This window comes from Podarcis melisellensis (assembly GCF_964234715.1).
Source record: "Podarcis melisellensis genome assembly, chromosome: 2".
In the NCBI taxonomy this organism is placed as follows: Eukaryota; Metazoa; Chordata; class Lepidosauria; order Squamata; family Lacertidae; genus Podarcis; species Podarcis melisellensis.
This window is the reverse complement of record NC_138529.1, coordinates 120,564,333-120,579,534: the sequence shown is the minus strand read 5'-3', so window position 1 is coordinate 120,579,534 and position 15,202 is coordinate 120,564,333. Positions and strand designations below refer to the sequence as shown.

At 49.3% G+C, this 15,202-nt stretch overlaps 1 protein-coding gene across 2 annotated transcripts in view; it reads right to left on the bottom strand.

Moving 5' to 3' along the window:
* Nucleotides 1–760: 760 nt before the first annotated feature.
* Nucleotides 761–15,202, bottom strand: part of LOC309364331 (alpha-2-macroglobulin-like) — a 68,467-nt gene continuing 54,025 nt past the window's right edge. The window contains exons 27-36 of one of the 2 annotated variants that reach the window (XM_081901332.1): nt 14,383–14,457; nt 12,806–12,971; nt 11,366–11,598; nt 8,440–8,658; nt 6,334–6,461; nt 5,832–5,922; nt 4,746–4,814; nt 3,173–3,275; nt 2,906–2,947; nt 761–1,567 (exon numbers count right to left, since the gene is read on the bottom strand). In XM_081901332.1, the coding sequence (XP_081757458.1) occupies nt 1,542–1,567; nt 2,906–2,947; nt 3,173–3,275; nt 4,746–4,814; nt 5,832–5,922; nt 6,334–6,461; nt 8,440–8,658; nt 11,366–11,598; nt 12,806–12,971; nt 14,383–14,457 (1,152 nt within the window). In that variant the 3' untranslated portion in view covers nt 761–1,541. Of the gene's footprint in view, nt 1,568–2,905; nt 2,948–3,172; nt 3,276–4,745; nt 4,815–5,831; nt 5,923–6,333; nt 6,462–8,439; nt 8,659–11,365; nt 11,599–12,273; nt 12,395–12,805; nt 12,972–14,382; nt 14,458–15,202 lie in introns of those variants that run through there. The other variant, XM_081901333.1, reaches the window with a different exon arrangement.

The following is a 15,202-nucleotide window of genomic DNA, read 5'->3' as shown; positions in this document are numbered from 1 at the left end:
ACTTTGTTGTTTCTTGAAGTACTTTGTAAAAGGTTCCCATTCATCTTTAAAGTCACAGTTGTCCTTGCCCCGTACTTTATGTGTCAATTTTGCCAATTCTGCGTAGTCCATCAGTTTCTCTTTGGTCGGGGTTGTGTCTGAGTGTTTTAATATACACCGGACTCATTTTTGTTCTGTTTCTGTCATCTGCACCCTGAAAAGTAGAGGATTTCTTCTGCCCATTCTTTGACTGTTTCCTCTCATGCCTGTCTGGTTTTCTTTGATTTCCAAACATCTTTCCTCCTGCTTCCTTCTTGCCTGTTTCTGACGACATCATCAGATGCTTCATATAATCCGCATTGTTCTTCCTCTCATCTCCTGGAGAGGGTGGACCAGGAGAAGAAAATCTATAATGCTCGGGTCCTGCTTGTGGGTTTCCTAGATGCGTCTGGTTGGCCACTGTGAGATCAGGATGCGGGACTATAAGAGCCATGGGCCTGATCCACCAGGACTCTTCTTATGTTCTTTCATCTGCTCCATCTGAAGCTACACACACACACACACACACACACACACACACACACACACCGCATGCACCCTTCAGCAGCAACCTCCTTTATGAGTTTGCTGCTAAACCGGCTGCTCAACCCTAATGCTGTTTGACTTTGGCCAGCTGGAAAACTAAAATGCATCAGAGAATCTAAAACACCAAAAATAAATGGTTGGATTCGCCCCACATCCCACCCCAGAAATGCCCGCAGAGATATGCTTGAGACATGACTGGAATCAAAAATAGAGTTCTCTTTTATTTTATCCTGTAGAGGGAAATTGAAGCCACACAGAAGGATCTCAAAATGAAAACAAAAAAACAACAACAAAGGAGGTGCTGAGTTTGTAGCGATCCCCTCTTCTTCCTTTTGTTATTCCGGGTTTTGCAGAGCAGGCTGCAGTTCAGACCTTTGGGACTATCAAGGGGTGGAATAAGCAAATTGGGCCACACACTTCTGCTTTTCCCATTTCTAGAAAAAAATTCCTTTACTACTTTCCCTTGGATAACCCTCTCTTGAGCGCTAAATCAGAGCAAACCTCAAGATGGAGAAAACCGAATCAATGTTTGCTCCGACTCAGCGGTAGAAAGTGGCTTTTTCCCAGGGGAAAAGCAGAGATGTGGATGAGCCTTGCATTTGGAGAAATCCTTCTTCCCTCTTCACAGCCACTGCTCTGTCCCAGCTGCTCTGTCCCCCCTCCTTATCCGGTGGAAGGAAGATAATAATAATATTTTTTTATTTATACCCCGCCCTTCCTGGTTCAGAAAACTGGGCTCAGGGCAGCTAACAACAAATTTAAAACACTTAATCAATGCAACAAAAAACAGCATAAAATGCAGTATAAAACATGAGTAACAATAAATTCAGAATTAAAAAATCAATTTAGGGGGGAAATCCATCCAATACACATGAGACGATCACCAGGGCTAGCTGCCTAAATTAGCCCTATTTGGGTCAGCGATGAGACCAGATGCCAGCAGAGTCCGCCTGGGAAGCGATGGGCTGCATTCTTCATCATGCATTCCCCTGTTTCGTTTCGGCTGCAGTGGAGGAAAGAGCATAAGAATCTTCTTATGCCAAGCGTTCACCCTCAAGTGTCCCAATATGCTCTGGGGAAACAGAGGCAGGAGATCCAGATGGCAACCCCCCTCCAACCCCCCCCCCCATGCCCAACTACTGCCATTTCATGCCCTTCCCCAAACCTGGCAGCCCAGGTGGGGCCCCTCAACCTGCCCAACAGGAGGCCTGGCCTCCATTCAAGTTGCTTTAATCCAGGAAGCTAAATCAGTGGTTCCCAAAATGGGCAGTACCATGCCCTGGGGGCAGTGGCGTAGCGTGGTGGGTGCAGGGGGGGCCGGCCGCACCGGGCACAACATCTGGGGGGGCGCACTCGCCGCCTCTGGAGTCGCCGAAGAGCCTCGGGCGCAGGCTGTAGCAGAGCCCCATGTCGCGGACAAGCTGTGCATGCGTCCGGGCTGAAGGCGTCCGGCAGGCAGCGGCTCTCAGCGCTCACCACTGTCCCCGTGCGTCAGGGCCGCGGAGGGCGCGCCAGGCAGCCCCTCCTCACAGCCCCGCCGCCGCTGCTGCTACTGGGCCATGTTGCATTTTCCTCGCCTCTCTGCCCTCCTCCTCCGGGCAAGTGGCGTCGTTTGGGCGGCAGCGCCAGCGGCAACTCGCCTCAGATCACCTGACACGGACCCGCCGCCGCCGCCGTGGCTACCTTACCGTAAATACCCCAGCCCAGGCAGCAGCAAGAAGAAGCTGGCAGCGGCGGCAGGTTAGGGGTTAGGGGGCACAAATTACTTGCCTTGCCCCGGGTGCTGACAACCCACGCTACGCCGCTGCCTGGGGGGGCAGTGGGATTACTTGGGGTGGTGCTAAGAGGCAAGTGGGCAGCAGGGGGGGCGGTGCTGGAAGTGTCAATGACTATCAGGCTTTAAAAATCTGGCAGCACTGCATCAAACTCGTCTGTTTTGTTGAATCAGTTAAAGAGCAGAATTGGGTTTTGAATAAACATGCAATTAATTGTCACTGTTTTGAATTTTGTTGTGTTATTGCCTTCATTCGTGGGTCGTGAAAACTGCTGTTTTGAATAATGCTTTTTATAGGGTAGGGTAGGACATAGCTGTCAACTTTTCTTGCGAGGAATCCTATTCGGAATAAGGGAATTTCCCTTTAAAAAAAAGGGAAACGTTGAGAGCTATGAGGGGAGGATGATTTTGGGGGAACCAAGGGGGCAGAGGCCCTAAAAGGTTTGGAAACCACTCCCCTATATCATGTCCTGCCCCCCGAAGAAAGCTGGATTATGGTCTGGGATGGCCTTTGCTAGTTTCGAGCCAGTTCAGATTTGCACAAGGCAATCTCTGTTCATACTCTACCTGTACTGCAGGGGGCGCTGTACTCTGCATCAGCACCATCATCTGGAAAGAGAGGGAAGCAAGAGAGAAAGGTGGTCAGGCCAGCCTCTGCCCCCCAGAGCTTTCTCCATCACCACTTTTAGACTAGTGGGTGGTTTTTAAGGGGTTTGTTGCAGAATGCTCATAAATGCATCTACTGCATGGTGGTTCTAAATTTTGCTTTGGGAGTTAACTAAGAAGTGGGATATGTGAACCTTAATGGTCTTCATTTGTGGGGGACTTTCTTACCTGTTTCATAGTAATCATAGACTCTTGCCACAGCCGGCTTTAAGTTCTGGACAGGCACATCCTGCTCCACAGTGAAGGCGTAGCTCTGGGTCATGTTGGTCACCTGTGGACAAGCAGGTGGGATCATCACTTGAGATACAGAATCACAAGACTGCTGAGATTCTGTGTCCAGGGCAGCTGTCTACTCGCTCCATCTGGTGCACAGGCTGAGACCCTCCTTGCCCACAGACTGACTCGCCAAAGTGGTGCATGCTCTGGTTATCTTCCACTTGGACTACTGCAATGTGCGCTATGTGGGGCTACCTTTTAGGTGATCCAGAAACTACAACTAATCCAGAATGTGGCAGCTAGACTGGTGACTGGGAGTGGCAGCCAAGACCATATAACACCAGTCCTGGAAGACCTTCCTTGGCTCCCGGTACGTTTCCGAGCACAATTCAAAGTGTTGGTGCTGACCTTTAAAGCTAAACGGCCTTGGCCCAGTATACCTGAAGGAGCTGGACCTCAGTGTCTGGGCGGAACGATGGGGGTGGAGATGCTCCTTCAGATATACTGGACCAAAGGAGAGATTCTCCTGCCTCCTGTCTCTGCCCTCTTTTGTCAGGGACTGGACAGACGAGGAGGGCTAGGGATCACCTCCTCTTTCTCCTCTGCATCCATTGGAGGAGGAGGGGGTGGGGGGTTGCCCCCCCCCTTTCTCCAGCAGTTTCAGGAGAAGAGAGAAACAGGATTGAATTACAGCAGAACGCAGAGCTGCCAAGTTATGAGGTGTTAGGAGAAGGAGGGGGAGAACTCGCAACAGAGTCATCCTTGGAGAGCACAGAAGCACCACCATCCCCCTGGACTCTCTGCTCAATTAGAATTCAAGAGCAAAGGGCTCAACGACATTTGTCTTCTGAGGCCCTCCATGGAGCCAGGTACAGTGGTGCCCCGCAAGACGAACGCCTCGCAAGACGGAAAACCCGCTAGACGAAAGGGTTTTCCGTTATGGAGGTGCTTCGCAAAACGAATTTCCTATTGACTTGCTTCGCAAGACAAAAATGTCTTGCGAGTTCCTGCGGGGTTTTTTCCCTCCCCCCCTTTTTCCCAAGCCGCTAAGCCGCTTATCAGCTGATCCGCTAAGCCGCTAAGCTGCTTAACAGCTGATCCGCTGATCAGCTGATCCGCTAAGCCGCTTAACAGCTGATCCGCTAAGCCGCTTAACAGCTGATCCGCTAAGCCGCTTATCAGCTGATCCGCTAAGCCGCTTAACAGCTGATCCGCTAAGCCCGCTAAGCCGCTAATAGCGCTAATCCGCTAAGCCGCTAATGGGCTTGCTTCACAAGACGAAAAAACCGCAAGATGAAGAGACTCGCGGAACGGATTCTTTTCGTCTTGCGAGGCACCACTGTACTGTTGTGGGGGAAAGACGGGGAGGAGCTCAAAGTGAGCAATGCCACAGTGGAGTTCAGGGCTGGGTTCTTGTGTCTTGCAACACAATGACTGAATAAAACCATAAATATGAACTTTCTTGTTTCTTCCTTGGTGCTACCGGGGGAGGAGAGAATTGCCCAAGCCTAACATCTTTGCTCACCTTCTCCAAATACAGCAGGACGTGACTGGTGCTCACTTCCGTGCGCTGGACCAGATTGTGCCTTTCCAGCTGGTGGGCGCAAAATGAAGATTGTTGTTGTTATTTCTTTATTTCATAAAATTCGTACACTTATCGACTGTAAAAAAAAGCAACCTCAAAGCAGTTCATGAAAAAGATAAAATCATAAATCTCGGAATAAGAAACATCAACAACAATAATTTGAAACTTTCAAAAAGTTAATATAGCAGTAGACTGCTATAACAGATTAAAACAGATTAAAGCTAAAACAGATTAAAACTCGCATTAGCTTCCTGGGTTGGCTTGTCTAAACAAGAATGTTTTTAACAGTTGGCTGGTGTCAAGAGGCAGGGAGTTCCACAGTGCACTAGAAGATCGAGTTCTTACAAATGCGGAACAGGTATTATGCGGCAAATGTAACAGTGCCAGTTCTGCCAATCGAAGGGGTTGAGTGGGCATATATGGGGAAAGGCAATCTCTGAAGCCTCAGGGAGTGCAGCATAGTCTACCTTAAGGTGAGGGCAAGGAGAGCCTTCTCTGTAGTCCTGGCAGATGAGGTTGAGCTGTGTGGTGTCCTTGGCTTATATTTATTTATTTATCTATTTATTCATTCATTCATTCATTCATTCATTCATTAGACTTATTAGTCACTTGTCACCCAAAGGTCTCCAAGTGACTTACCTAGTGGCTAGTGGACATTGCAAGCTATCACAACATTCGCAGCCCCAAGATATGATTATGCCCATTAGGTCAGCTGACTTTAAAACCAAGACGGGATTGGACAATCCCATGGCCAATTACTGTAGCCATCAGCTGTGAAAGCTCACTGGCGCCTCTGTGAACAAAGGTTGCAGCAAACCTCAGAGTAGCAAAATTTGGAGACAGACTAACAAACACAAGGAGAAGTCCCACTTGTGAGACACCCAGAGGGATCCTTGTGGCTATTTTTGTAGAGAGGATGCCTGGGGTAGGTAAGCAATATGCAAAGGCAGCCATTTTCTTCTCAAGTCTCATACAGCCAAGAAAGTAGGCTGTGGCGGGGCCTTCACACACAAACAAACCTCTTACCTGCTTTACGGTTGATTTCACCGGGATGAATCCCGAGAGCATCTTAACATCGACGATGGCCATGTTGGAGGCCGGTCGGTTGCCGGTGTAACTGAGAAGCCAAAGAGAGAGAGGAAAGAATCGCACCACTCTTCGCCCCTGACAGCCCACCCCGTAACCATCTATCCATCTTCTAATACAACCTTTGTGGATCCCCCACAACTCCCATCACCCATAGCTAGCGAGGCCAGAGCTCAGGGGTGATGGGAGTTGTAGTCCAACAACTGGGGACCCACAGGATGAGAACTGCTGTGCTAATACATCCTGATTGTGGGATGGTCCAGATCAGTGTTTCCCAACCTTGTGCCTCCAGCTGTTTTTGGACTACAATTCCCATCATCCCTTGCCACTGGTCTTGCTAGTCAGGGATGATGGGAGTTGTAGTTCAAAAACAGCTGGAGGCACAAGGTTGGGAAACACTGGTCCAGATTCCCAAATAGCCTTGGCCAATGAAGGGGACTACCTGACATTGATGGCAACGTCAAAGGTTTGGTGGGCTTTGGGTCCAGCGCAGGTCTCTGGAACTGTGTGCACCTCCAGCATGAACGGCGCCTCTTCCTGGTGTGGCTGCACGTTGTATTTCAAAGTGGTCTGGAAAGGAAACAGGGCTCTAATAATAATTAGCAATTTTATTATTTATACCCCACCCATCAGGCTGGGCTTCCCCATCCACTCTGGGTGGCTTCCAGCACACATAAAAACATAGTAAAACATCAAACATTTAAAAATTTCCCGATACAGGGCTGCCTTCAGATGTTTTCTAAAAGTTGTGTAGTTCTTTTATCTCCTTGACATCTGATGGGAGGGTCTCTCTCTCTCTCTCTCTCTCTCTCTCTCTCTCTCTCTCTCTCTCTCTCTCTCTGCATCAGGCATGTCCTTGGTTTCCAACAGTGACTTAGACACCAACTCAGAGGGTAAGTGGCCTCTGGAACGAGGAGGGCAGTAGGACAGCCAAGCAAGGTGTCAGGTGTGCGTGCAAGAGCCAGGCCCTGTGACCAATAGGACTTTGCAGGACTTGTTCTGAAGAGGCAAGGTGCGGCCGCACAGGTGAGGCCGACTGGTAACTCACAGCACCTGGTGGCAAGAGCTGGGAAGGGATATAAGGTCAACATTTCCCTTCGGCTCTTTGCCACAGTGACACGCTTCCTGCCTTGCTGCGTTTGGCTTTTTGCTTCCAGATCCTTGAACCTTGGCTTCTTGACTCCCTGCTTCTTGATCCTCGGACCCTTGGCTTCTTGACTCCCAGCTCTCTGACCCTTGGACTCTTGGCTTCCTGACCCCCGTTCCTGCTCCCACCCGGTCATTTTGCCCCTGGTCCTGATGTCCCCTGCCAGGATTTCGATCGCCTGTGAACCGGACTGTGACACAAGGGGCTAATATGGATCTTGACATCACTGAGCCCATCAACCAATGCAGCCTTCTAGCCAGTACCCCCAGATGGGCCAGAGTCCTCACACCTGAGGGCTGTATGAGAGTTATCAGAGAGAAGACACAAGCCCCAGCTTCAGGCTGGAGGTCTGCCCCTTTAAGGTCTTAGTGTCTTAGAGGCAATATAATGGTTCAGTTAGCATCTAGCCTTTGCTGGAACAAGTTATCCCTTCCTTGGCACACCTCTAGGATTCTGAATGACCTATTTCCACTCCCTGGCTTGCTAAGTTGCCATACAGCCCTTGCTTACTGGTCATAGAACTATAGTAGAGTTGGAAGGGGTTCCTAAGGGCCATTTGTCCAACCCCATGAAATGCAGAAATCCCAGCTAAATAATCCCTAACGGATGGCCATCCCACCTCCGTTTAAAATCTCCAGTGAAGGATTGCCCACTACCCTCCAAACAGCTCTTACTGTCAGAAAGTTCTTCCCAATGATTAGTTGGAATCTCTTTTATTGTATTTTGAACCCATCAGTCCTACCCACTGGAGCAGCAGAAAACAAGCTTGCTCCATCCTCCATGTGACAGCCCTTCAGTTTGTTTGAAGTTGACTATCATGTCACCCCTCAGTCTTCTCTTCTCCAGACCAAACATACCCAACTCCCTCAATTGTTCCTCATAAGGCTTGGTCTCCAGACCCTTGATCATCTTGGTTGCCCTCCTCTGCACACATTCCAGCTTCTCAATACCTTTCCTAAACTTTGGTGCCCATAATTGGACACAAGACTCCAGGCAGTGGTACTATTACTTCTCTTGATCTGGACACAATACTTCCACTGATGCAGTCTAGAACTGCATTAGCTTCTTTGCTAACACAATGCTGACCCCTAGAACATTTCCAAACATACTGCTGCCAAGATCGGGGTCCCCCTATCCTTTTGTTCTTGCTACCTGCTCGGGGCCACTGCCCCAACTTGGTTTCTCCATACTCCACCAGAAGGAACTGATCATTTCTAGGGAAGGGCAATGTCTTCCAAAGCAAAGCTGCCACCACCTTGTGCAACCCCAACAGTCTCGTGGGCCACCCGATCTTTGCGCCAGGCAGTGCTGGTCCAGGCAGTTGTGTTGCTGGGATCCAGAACACCACATGTCACACTTTCTCTTTCCCAGGCACCCATCCCGGGTGGGACACTCACTCACCTGGACGTGGACACAGCCTTCCCCCGTGGCCGTGCTGTCGTAGTCCCCTGGCACTCTGGGCAGAGCCTGGCACTGGAGAAGCAGGCGGTTGGTGCTGTCCACTTGGAACTGCCTCAGGATGCCCCCTGTGGAGCTCAGGGTCACTTCTGTGCCCGTGCTGCTCTTGGAGTAGGTAAAGGCACCGTAGAGGGAGAGGGCCTGGAGGGCAACCACAGTGTCCTGCAACACAGACCAAGGGGAAGGTGGGCATGGACCTTGTTGTAGAGAGGACAGTCCTCAGTTTGAGGTTGTCCCCTGGTTGAAGTCCAGTTATCATAGACTAGTAGAACTGCAGAGTTGGAAGGGGCCCCTAATTGTCATCCATCTTGTCATGAATCATAGAATCATAGAGTTGGAAGAGACCACAAGAGCCATCGAGTCCAACCCCCTGCCAAGCAGGAAACACCATCAGAGCACTCCTGACATATGGTTGTCAAGCCTCTGCTTATAAACCTTCAAAGAAGGAGACTCCACCACACTCCTTGGCAGCAAATTCCACCGTCGAACAGCTCTTACTGTCAGGAAGTTCTTCCTAATGTTTAGGTGGAATCTTCTTTCTTGTAGTTTGGATCCATTGCTCCGTGTCCGCTTCTCTGGAGCAGCAGAAAACAACCTTTCTCCCTCCTCTATGTGACATCCTTTTATATATTTGAACATGGCTATCATATCACCCCTTAACCTCCTCTTCTCCAGGCTAAACATGCCCAGCTCCCTTAGCCGTTCCTCATAAGGCACCGTTTCCAGGCCTTTGACCATTTTGGTTGCCCTCCTCTGGACACGTTCCAGTTTGTCAGTGACCTTCTTGAACTGTGGTGCCCAGAACTGGACACAGTACTCCAGGTGAGGTCTGACCAGAGCAGAATACAGTGGCACTATTACTTCCCTTGATCTAGATGCTATACTCCTATTGATCCAGAGCAGATTCCAAAGTATAGTTAGCAACTTAAACACGTTGCCACTTTTGCCATCTAGGCTGCGTCGCTGGGCAGGGCCCCGCCCAGTGGTAGCTCCACCAACCAATTAGTGTCAGCAGGAGGCGTGGCCATGGGAAATTTAAATCGTGGGCTGGCCAGAGAGCCCTCCTCTCGCGCCCTTCACACCAGCCATTTGGTATACACCTACCTTATAGCAATCGTCACAACTTTGTGAGGTTAGGCGTTGAGTAAGCCTTTGTTTGTTTGTTTGGATGGAGGGAGGTTACTATCCGCTAGGGAACTGCGGGTCACCGGGCCTTGGCACACAAGAGTTGCCCATCCGGACCGCATAGGCAGGCACAGAGGTCACAGTCCTCCTTGCACTAGTCTTGCATTTCTATACATTACAGTAATCATTTCCACATTTCCATCTCTTTCTCTGCACTAGTCTGTTGTCCTCTTTTGTTGGGAATGCATTTCCACCTTGTGGAGTAATAATAATAATAATAATAATAATAATACTAATAATAATAATTTATACCCCGCCCATCTGACTGGGTCTCCCGAGCCTTTCTGGGTGGCTTCCAACCAAATATCAAAAACAATACAGAGTCAGACATTAAAAACCTCCCTAAACAGGGGCGCCTTCGGGTGTCTTTTAAAAGTAAAATAGTTGTTCGTTGCTTTGACATCTGCTGGGAGGGCGTTCCACAGGGCAGGGGCCACTACTGAGAAGGCTCTCTGCCTGGTTCCCTGTAACCTCACTTCTCACAGCAAGGGAACTGCCAGAAGGCCCTTGGTGCTGGACCTCAGTGTCCAGGCAGAACGATGGGGGTGGAGATGCTCCTTCTGGTATACAGGACCGAGGCCATTTAGGACTTTAAAAGTCAGCACCAACACTTTGAATTGTGCTTGGAAACGTACTGGGAGCCAATGAAGATCTTTCAAGACCGGTGTTGTATGGTCTTGGCGGCCACTCCCAGTCACCAGTCTAGCTGCCGCATTCTGGATTAATTGCAGTTTCCGAGTCACCTTCAAAGGTAGCCCCACATGGAGGATGTATGAGTGGCCCCAATGAGCAAGGGAGTTTTCCCTAGGGATGTGGACATCATATGGTATACCCCAATCTGCCAGGGAAGAAGCTGACCGAGGGGGACATCAATGGCCACCTCAAAGTTACTGTGAGAATTTGGGGTCCCCGGGGTTTGCATTCTCAGCCATGGCATCTAAACTTCAGCAACATCCTCAACGGGCCCTGGACTTCCCATTACCATACCCCAATTTCTTATGATTGAGAGATCTTTTTGTGTGTATTGACTTAAAAAAAAATTATACAAACAGCAAAACAAAGAAGTCTAAATTGACATTGCCTTCTACCGATAAGAAATAATAATAGTATTATAATAATAAAAATACTAAAAGTACATTTACTTTCACTTTTAAACTTCTATTCTGGTTACAATAGATTACTATTCTACAAGAATCTATTATATCCTTTGCTGTCCCATATATTATTTTATTTCCCAATTTCAACCTAACCCTCCCCTCCTCCCCACTGCTTCCCTTCACCTGTGTGAGATCTTCCCATCATAATATATTTTTTTCTAGTTGCTTTGATAAAATAGAGTAACGTGAAAACGGTTAAATTATAATTACTTCTTTTGTTATTACACGCTTAACAATTGCCTATTAAGAGTTCTGCTTTAACACCATATTTCTTCGTGTATTCTCCTATGCATTCCCATTTTGTACAAATTTTTTGATTGGATTTTTGATTGGAATTTTTGATTGGATTTCAAGGGTTCAAGGGTTTGCAGCAGCCCTGACAGCTTGCTGTGCCTTCCGTTCACTCCTAGCAAACTTGGGTCTGGATCCCTGGAAGGAGAGAATGGCAGGGAAGGAAGGAAGGAAGGAAGGAAGGAAGGAAGGAAGGAAGGAAGGAAGGAAGGAAGGAAGGAAGGAAGGAGGCTTACCTGAGTGGAGGAGAAGCCCCCCGTGGGGTTCTGTTGCCGGCTGAGCCACTTGACAATGCGGGTGGCTGTCCCCAGCTCTTCCTGGGATGGCGCTGGCTGTTTGGTCAGGTAACTCATGAGGACGTAGGCTGTCATCTCCACCTCCGCAGATGGAGCCCGGGGAGGACCAAAGAATGAAAAGTACGTGTCCACCTCCTTCTTTCCAGGCCGCTGCCAGTGAAGGGAGCCATCCTCTTCAGGAAGGGAGGAAGTCGTTAATGTTTGGGTCAAAAAATCATAGAATCATAGAGTTGGAAGAGACCACAAGGGCCATCGAGTCCAACCCCCTATCAAGCAGGAAACACCATCAGAGCACTCCTGACATATGGTTGTCAAGCCTCTGCTTAAAGACCTCCAAAGAAGGAGACTCCACCACACTCCTTGGCAGCAAATTCCACTGTCGAACAGCTCTTACTGTCAGGAAGTTCTTCCTAATGTTTAGGTGGAATCTTTTTTCTTGTAGTTTGGAACCATTGCTCCGTGTCCGCTTCTCTGGAGCAGCAGAAAACAACCTTTCTCTCTCCTCTATGTGACATCCTTTTATATATTTGAACATGGCTATCATATCACCCCTTCACCTCCTCTTCTCCAGGCTAAACATGCCCAGCTCCCTTAGCCGTTCCTCATAAGGCATCGTTTCCAGGCCTTTGACCATTTTGGTTGCCCTCCTCTGGACACGTTCCAGTTTGTCAGTGTCCTTCTTGAACTGTGGTGCCCAGAACTGGACACAGTACTCCAGGTGAGGTCTGACCAGAGCAGAATACAGTGGCACTATTACTTCCCTTGATCTAGATGCTATACTCCTATTGATGCAGCCCAGAATTGCATTGGCTTTTTTAGCTGCCGCATCACACTGTTGGCTCTGGGTCGAGCAACCCAGGCACCACTAACAATGTTGGTGCTGTGGAATGTGGGAAGAGGGCCAGCAAACTGTTTGGATCCTGAGAAGAAGGCGGATCTTTGGACTGGTTGTTTTGTCTGCATTGCCAACTATTCATTCCCACCAGGGAATGAGGAGCCAGATTTTCAAGGGGAGAATAATAATAATAATAATAATAATAATAATAATAATAATAATAATTTATTTATACCCCGCCCATCTGGCTGTTTCCCCAGCCACTCTGGGCAGCTCCCAATCGAGTGTTAAAAACAATACAGCATTAAATATTAAAAACTTCCCTAAACAGGGCTGCCTTCAGATGTCTTTTAAAGATAAGACAGCTGTTTATTTCCTTCACATCTGAAGGATGTTCCACAGGGCGGGCGCCACCACCAAGAAGGCCCTCTATCTGGTTCCCTGTAACCTCGCTTCTTGCAATGAGGGAACCGCCAGAAGGCCCTTGGAGCTAAAGAAGGGTTGAGTACTACGCCCTTCCCTTCCACCCAGAGATCCGTTCTCACCTTCTTGCACGGCTTTCTCATGGAGTAACTGCAGCATTTTCTGCCTCTGCTCCTCCTTCCCTGCCAGGGCAAAGGAATAAGCCAGCAAGGCCAGGCTGTAAACGTGGATCTCTTTCGCCTGAGCCGCCGTCTCCAGGCAGAACAGGGCATTACGCACGGTGGGATGCTGTGGAGAGAAGGGAGGGAGGAGAGGCTTATCCCAAGCCATTGTAGCTGTTTCAGAAGGCCTGGAGGGAACCCGTAGGTGGTGGCTGGAATAGCAGAGTCAGGCCCACCCACTGCAGGAAGCTGGGCAGAGCAAAGAAGAAGAGTTTGGATTTGATATCCCGCTTTATCACTACCCTAAGGAGTCTCAAGGAACGTGGGTGGCGTTAAACCACAGAGCCTTGGACTTGCTGATCAGAAGGTTAGGGGTTCGAATCCCCACGACGGGGTGAGCTCCCGTTGCTCGGTCCCTGCTCCTGCCAACCTAGCAGTTCGAAAGCACGTCAAAGTGCAACTGGATAAACAGGTACCGCTTTGGCGGGAAGGTAAACAGTGTTTCCGTGCTCTGCTCTGGTTCGCCAGAAGCGGCTTAGTAATGCTGGCCACATGACCCGGAAGCTGTATGCCAGCTCCCTCGGCCAATAAAGTGAGATGAGCACCACAACCCCAGAGTCAGCCATGACTGGACCTAATGGTCAGGGGTCCCTTTACCCTTAAGGCTTCTGGTGGTTTTTTTACAAATGTTATTTTAAACATCCTTTTCATTTCAGTGTTTCCCAATAAGCCTTAACCTTACTACAAGGTAAGTAAGGTTACCACATGAGTTTGGATTTGATATCCCGCTTTACCACTACCTGAAGGAGTCTCAAAGCGTCTAACATTCTCCTTTCCCTTCCTCCCCCACAACAAACACTCTGTGAGGTGAGTGGGGCTGAGAGACTTCAGAGAAGTGTGAGTGGCCCAAGGTCACCCAGCAGCTGCAGGTGGAGGAGCGGGGAAGCGAACCCGGGTCACCAGATTACGAGTCCACCACTCTGAACTACTACATAAGAATATCAGAAGAGCGCCTTAGATCACACAAACGGCCCATCTAGTCTGGCACCCTGTTCTCACCACCAGATGCCTCTGGAAAACCCCTTTTATTTTTATTCATTTATTAAATTTCTACACCACCCTTCATCTGAGGAATGTGTCCTGCATCTTCTCCCACTGGAATGAAGAAAACTCATCTTAAGCAAACCAGGAAAATTCTCAGCTCTGCCAGGATAGTGAAACAAATTCCCACCACAGAACGCATGAAGGCCACTTGCTAGACTTGAGTTAGAGAACATCTGTGGTTGACTACAGAGCCCGTCATCCCTGAGCATTAGCCATGTTGGCTGGGGCAGATGGAAGTTGTAGTCCGACAAGATCTGGAGGGTCATGGGTTCGCCTGCCCTCTTTGCTTTGAGAAGGAAACATGCACCCCACTTGTTCTTTTATTCGGAATTTGCCAAGAGACATTCAGCTGTGATTGTGGGGGCACCTCCTGCCAGCCCTGGAAGACTCTTTGTTCCACAATGGGCTTTGGGAAAGAGAAGACAGATACTTACATCGAGAGGCAGATGGCTCTCCAGCAAAGCAGCAGTGATGTAGGCAGAGAGACCGATCTCGTCATCCACTCCACCCTGTAGGAAAGAAAGCGGAAAAGGCAGCGCCATGGGGTATGTGAAGGTCCTTCTCCATCTCCCAAGATCCACCTTCTCCAAAACCCACCTGATATTAGGATGCACTTCTTCTGGCTGTCCACCATACCTAGAGCTCCGGTCCACATGGGTCTCCTCTCATGGATGGTTTCCACGCAAATGGTCCCATCCCTACACCCCACTCCAGTTCTGCACTGCTTCCCGCCCAGGTGCACTGGGTTCCACCCCACATTGGGGGTGCCTGTCGTGTAGGTATGATGTCACACATTGCCGGGCCTTCCAGAGAGTGTTATAGTCCTCCCACAGCTGTGATGAACCCCATTGGGCCTCGTCACACCATGTGATGTCACACGTGCAATGCATTGGGTCACCCGGCCGGGCACCCACACTGTAACGTGCTCTACGTGGGGCTACCTTTAAAGCCCTAAATGGCCTTGGCCCAGTATACCTGAAGGAGCATCTCCACCCCATCGTCCAGCCCAGACACTGAAGTCCAGTGCAGAGGGTCTTCTGGCGGTTCCCTCACTGAAGGAAGTGAAGTTACAGGGAACCAGGCAGAGGGCCTTCTCAGTAGTGGCACCCACCCTGTGGAACGCCCTCCCATCAGATGTCAAGGAGATAAAGAACTATCCGACTTTTAGAAGACATCTGAAGGCAGCCCTGTTTAGGGAAGTTTTTAATGCTTGATGTTTTGTTGTATTCTGTTGGGAGCCGCCCAGAGCGGCTG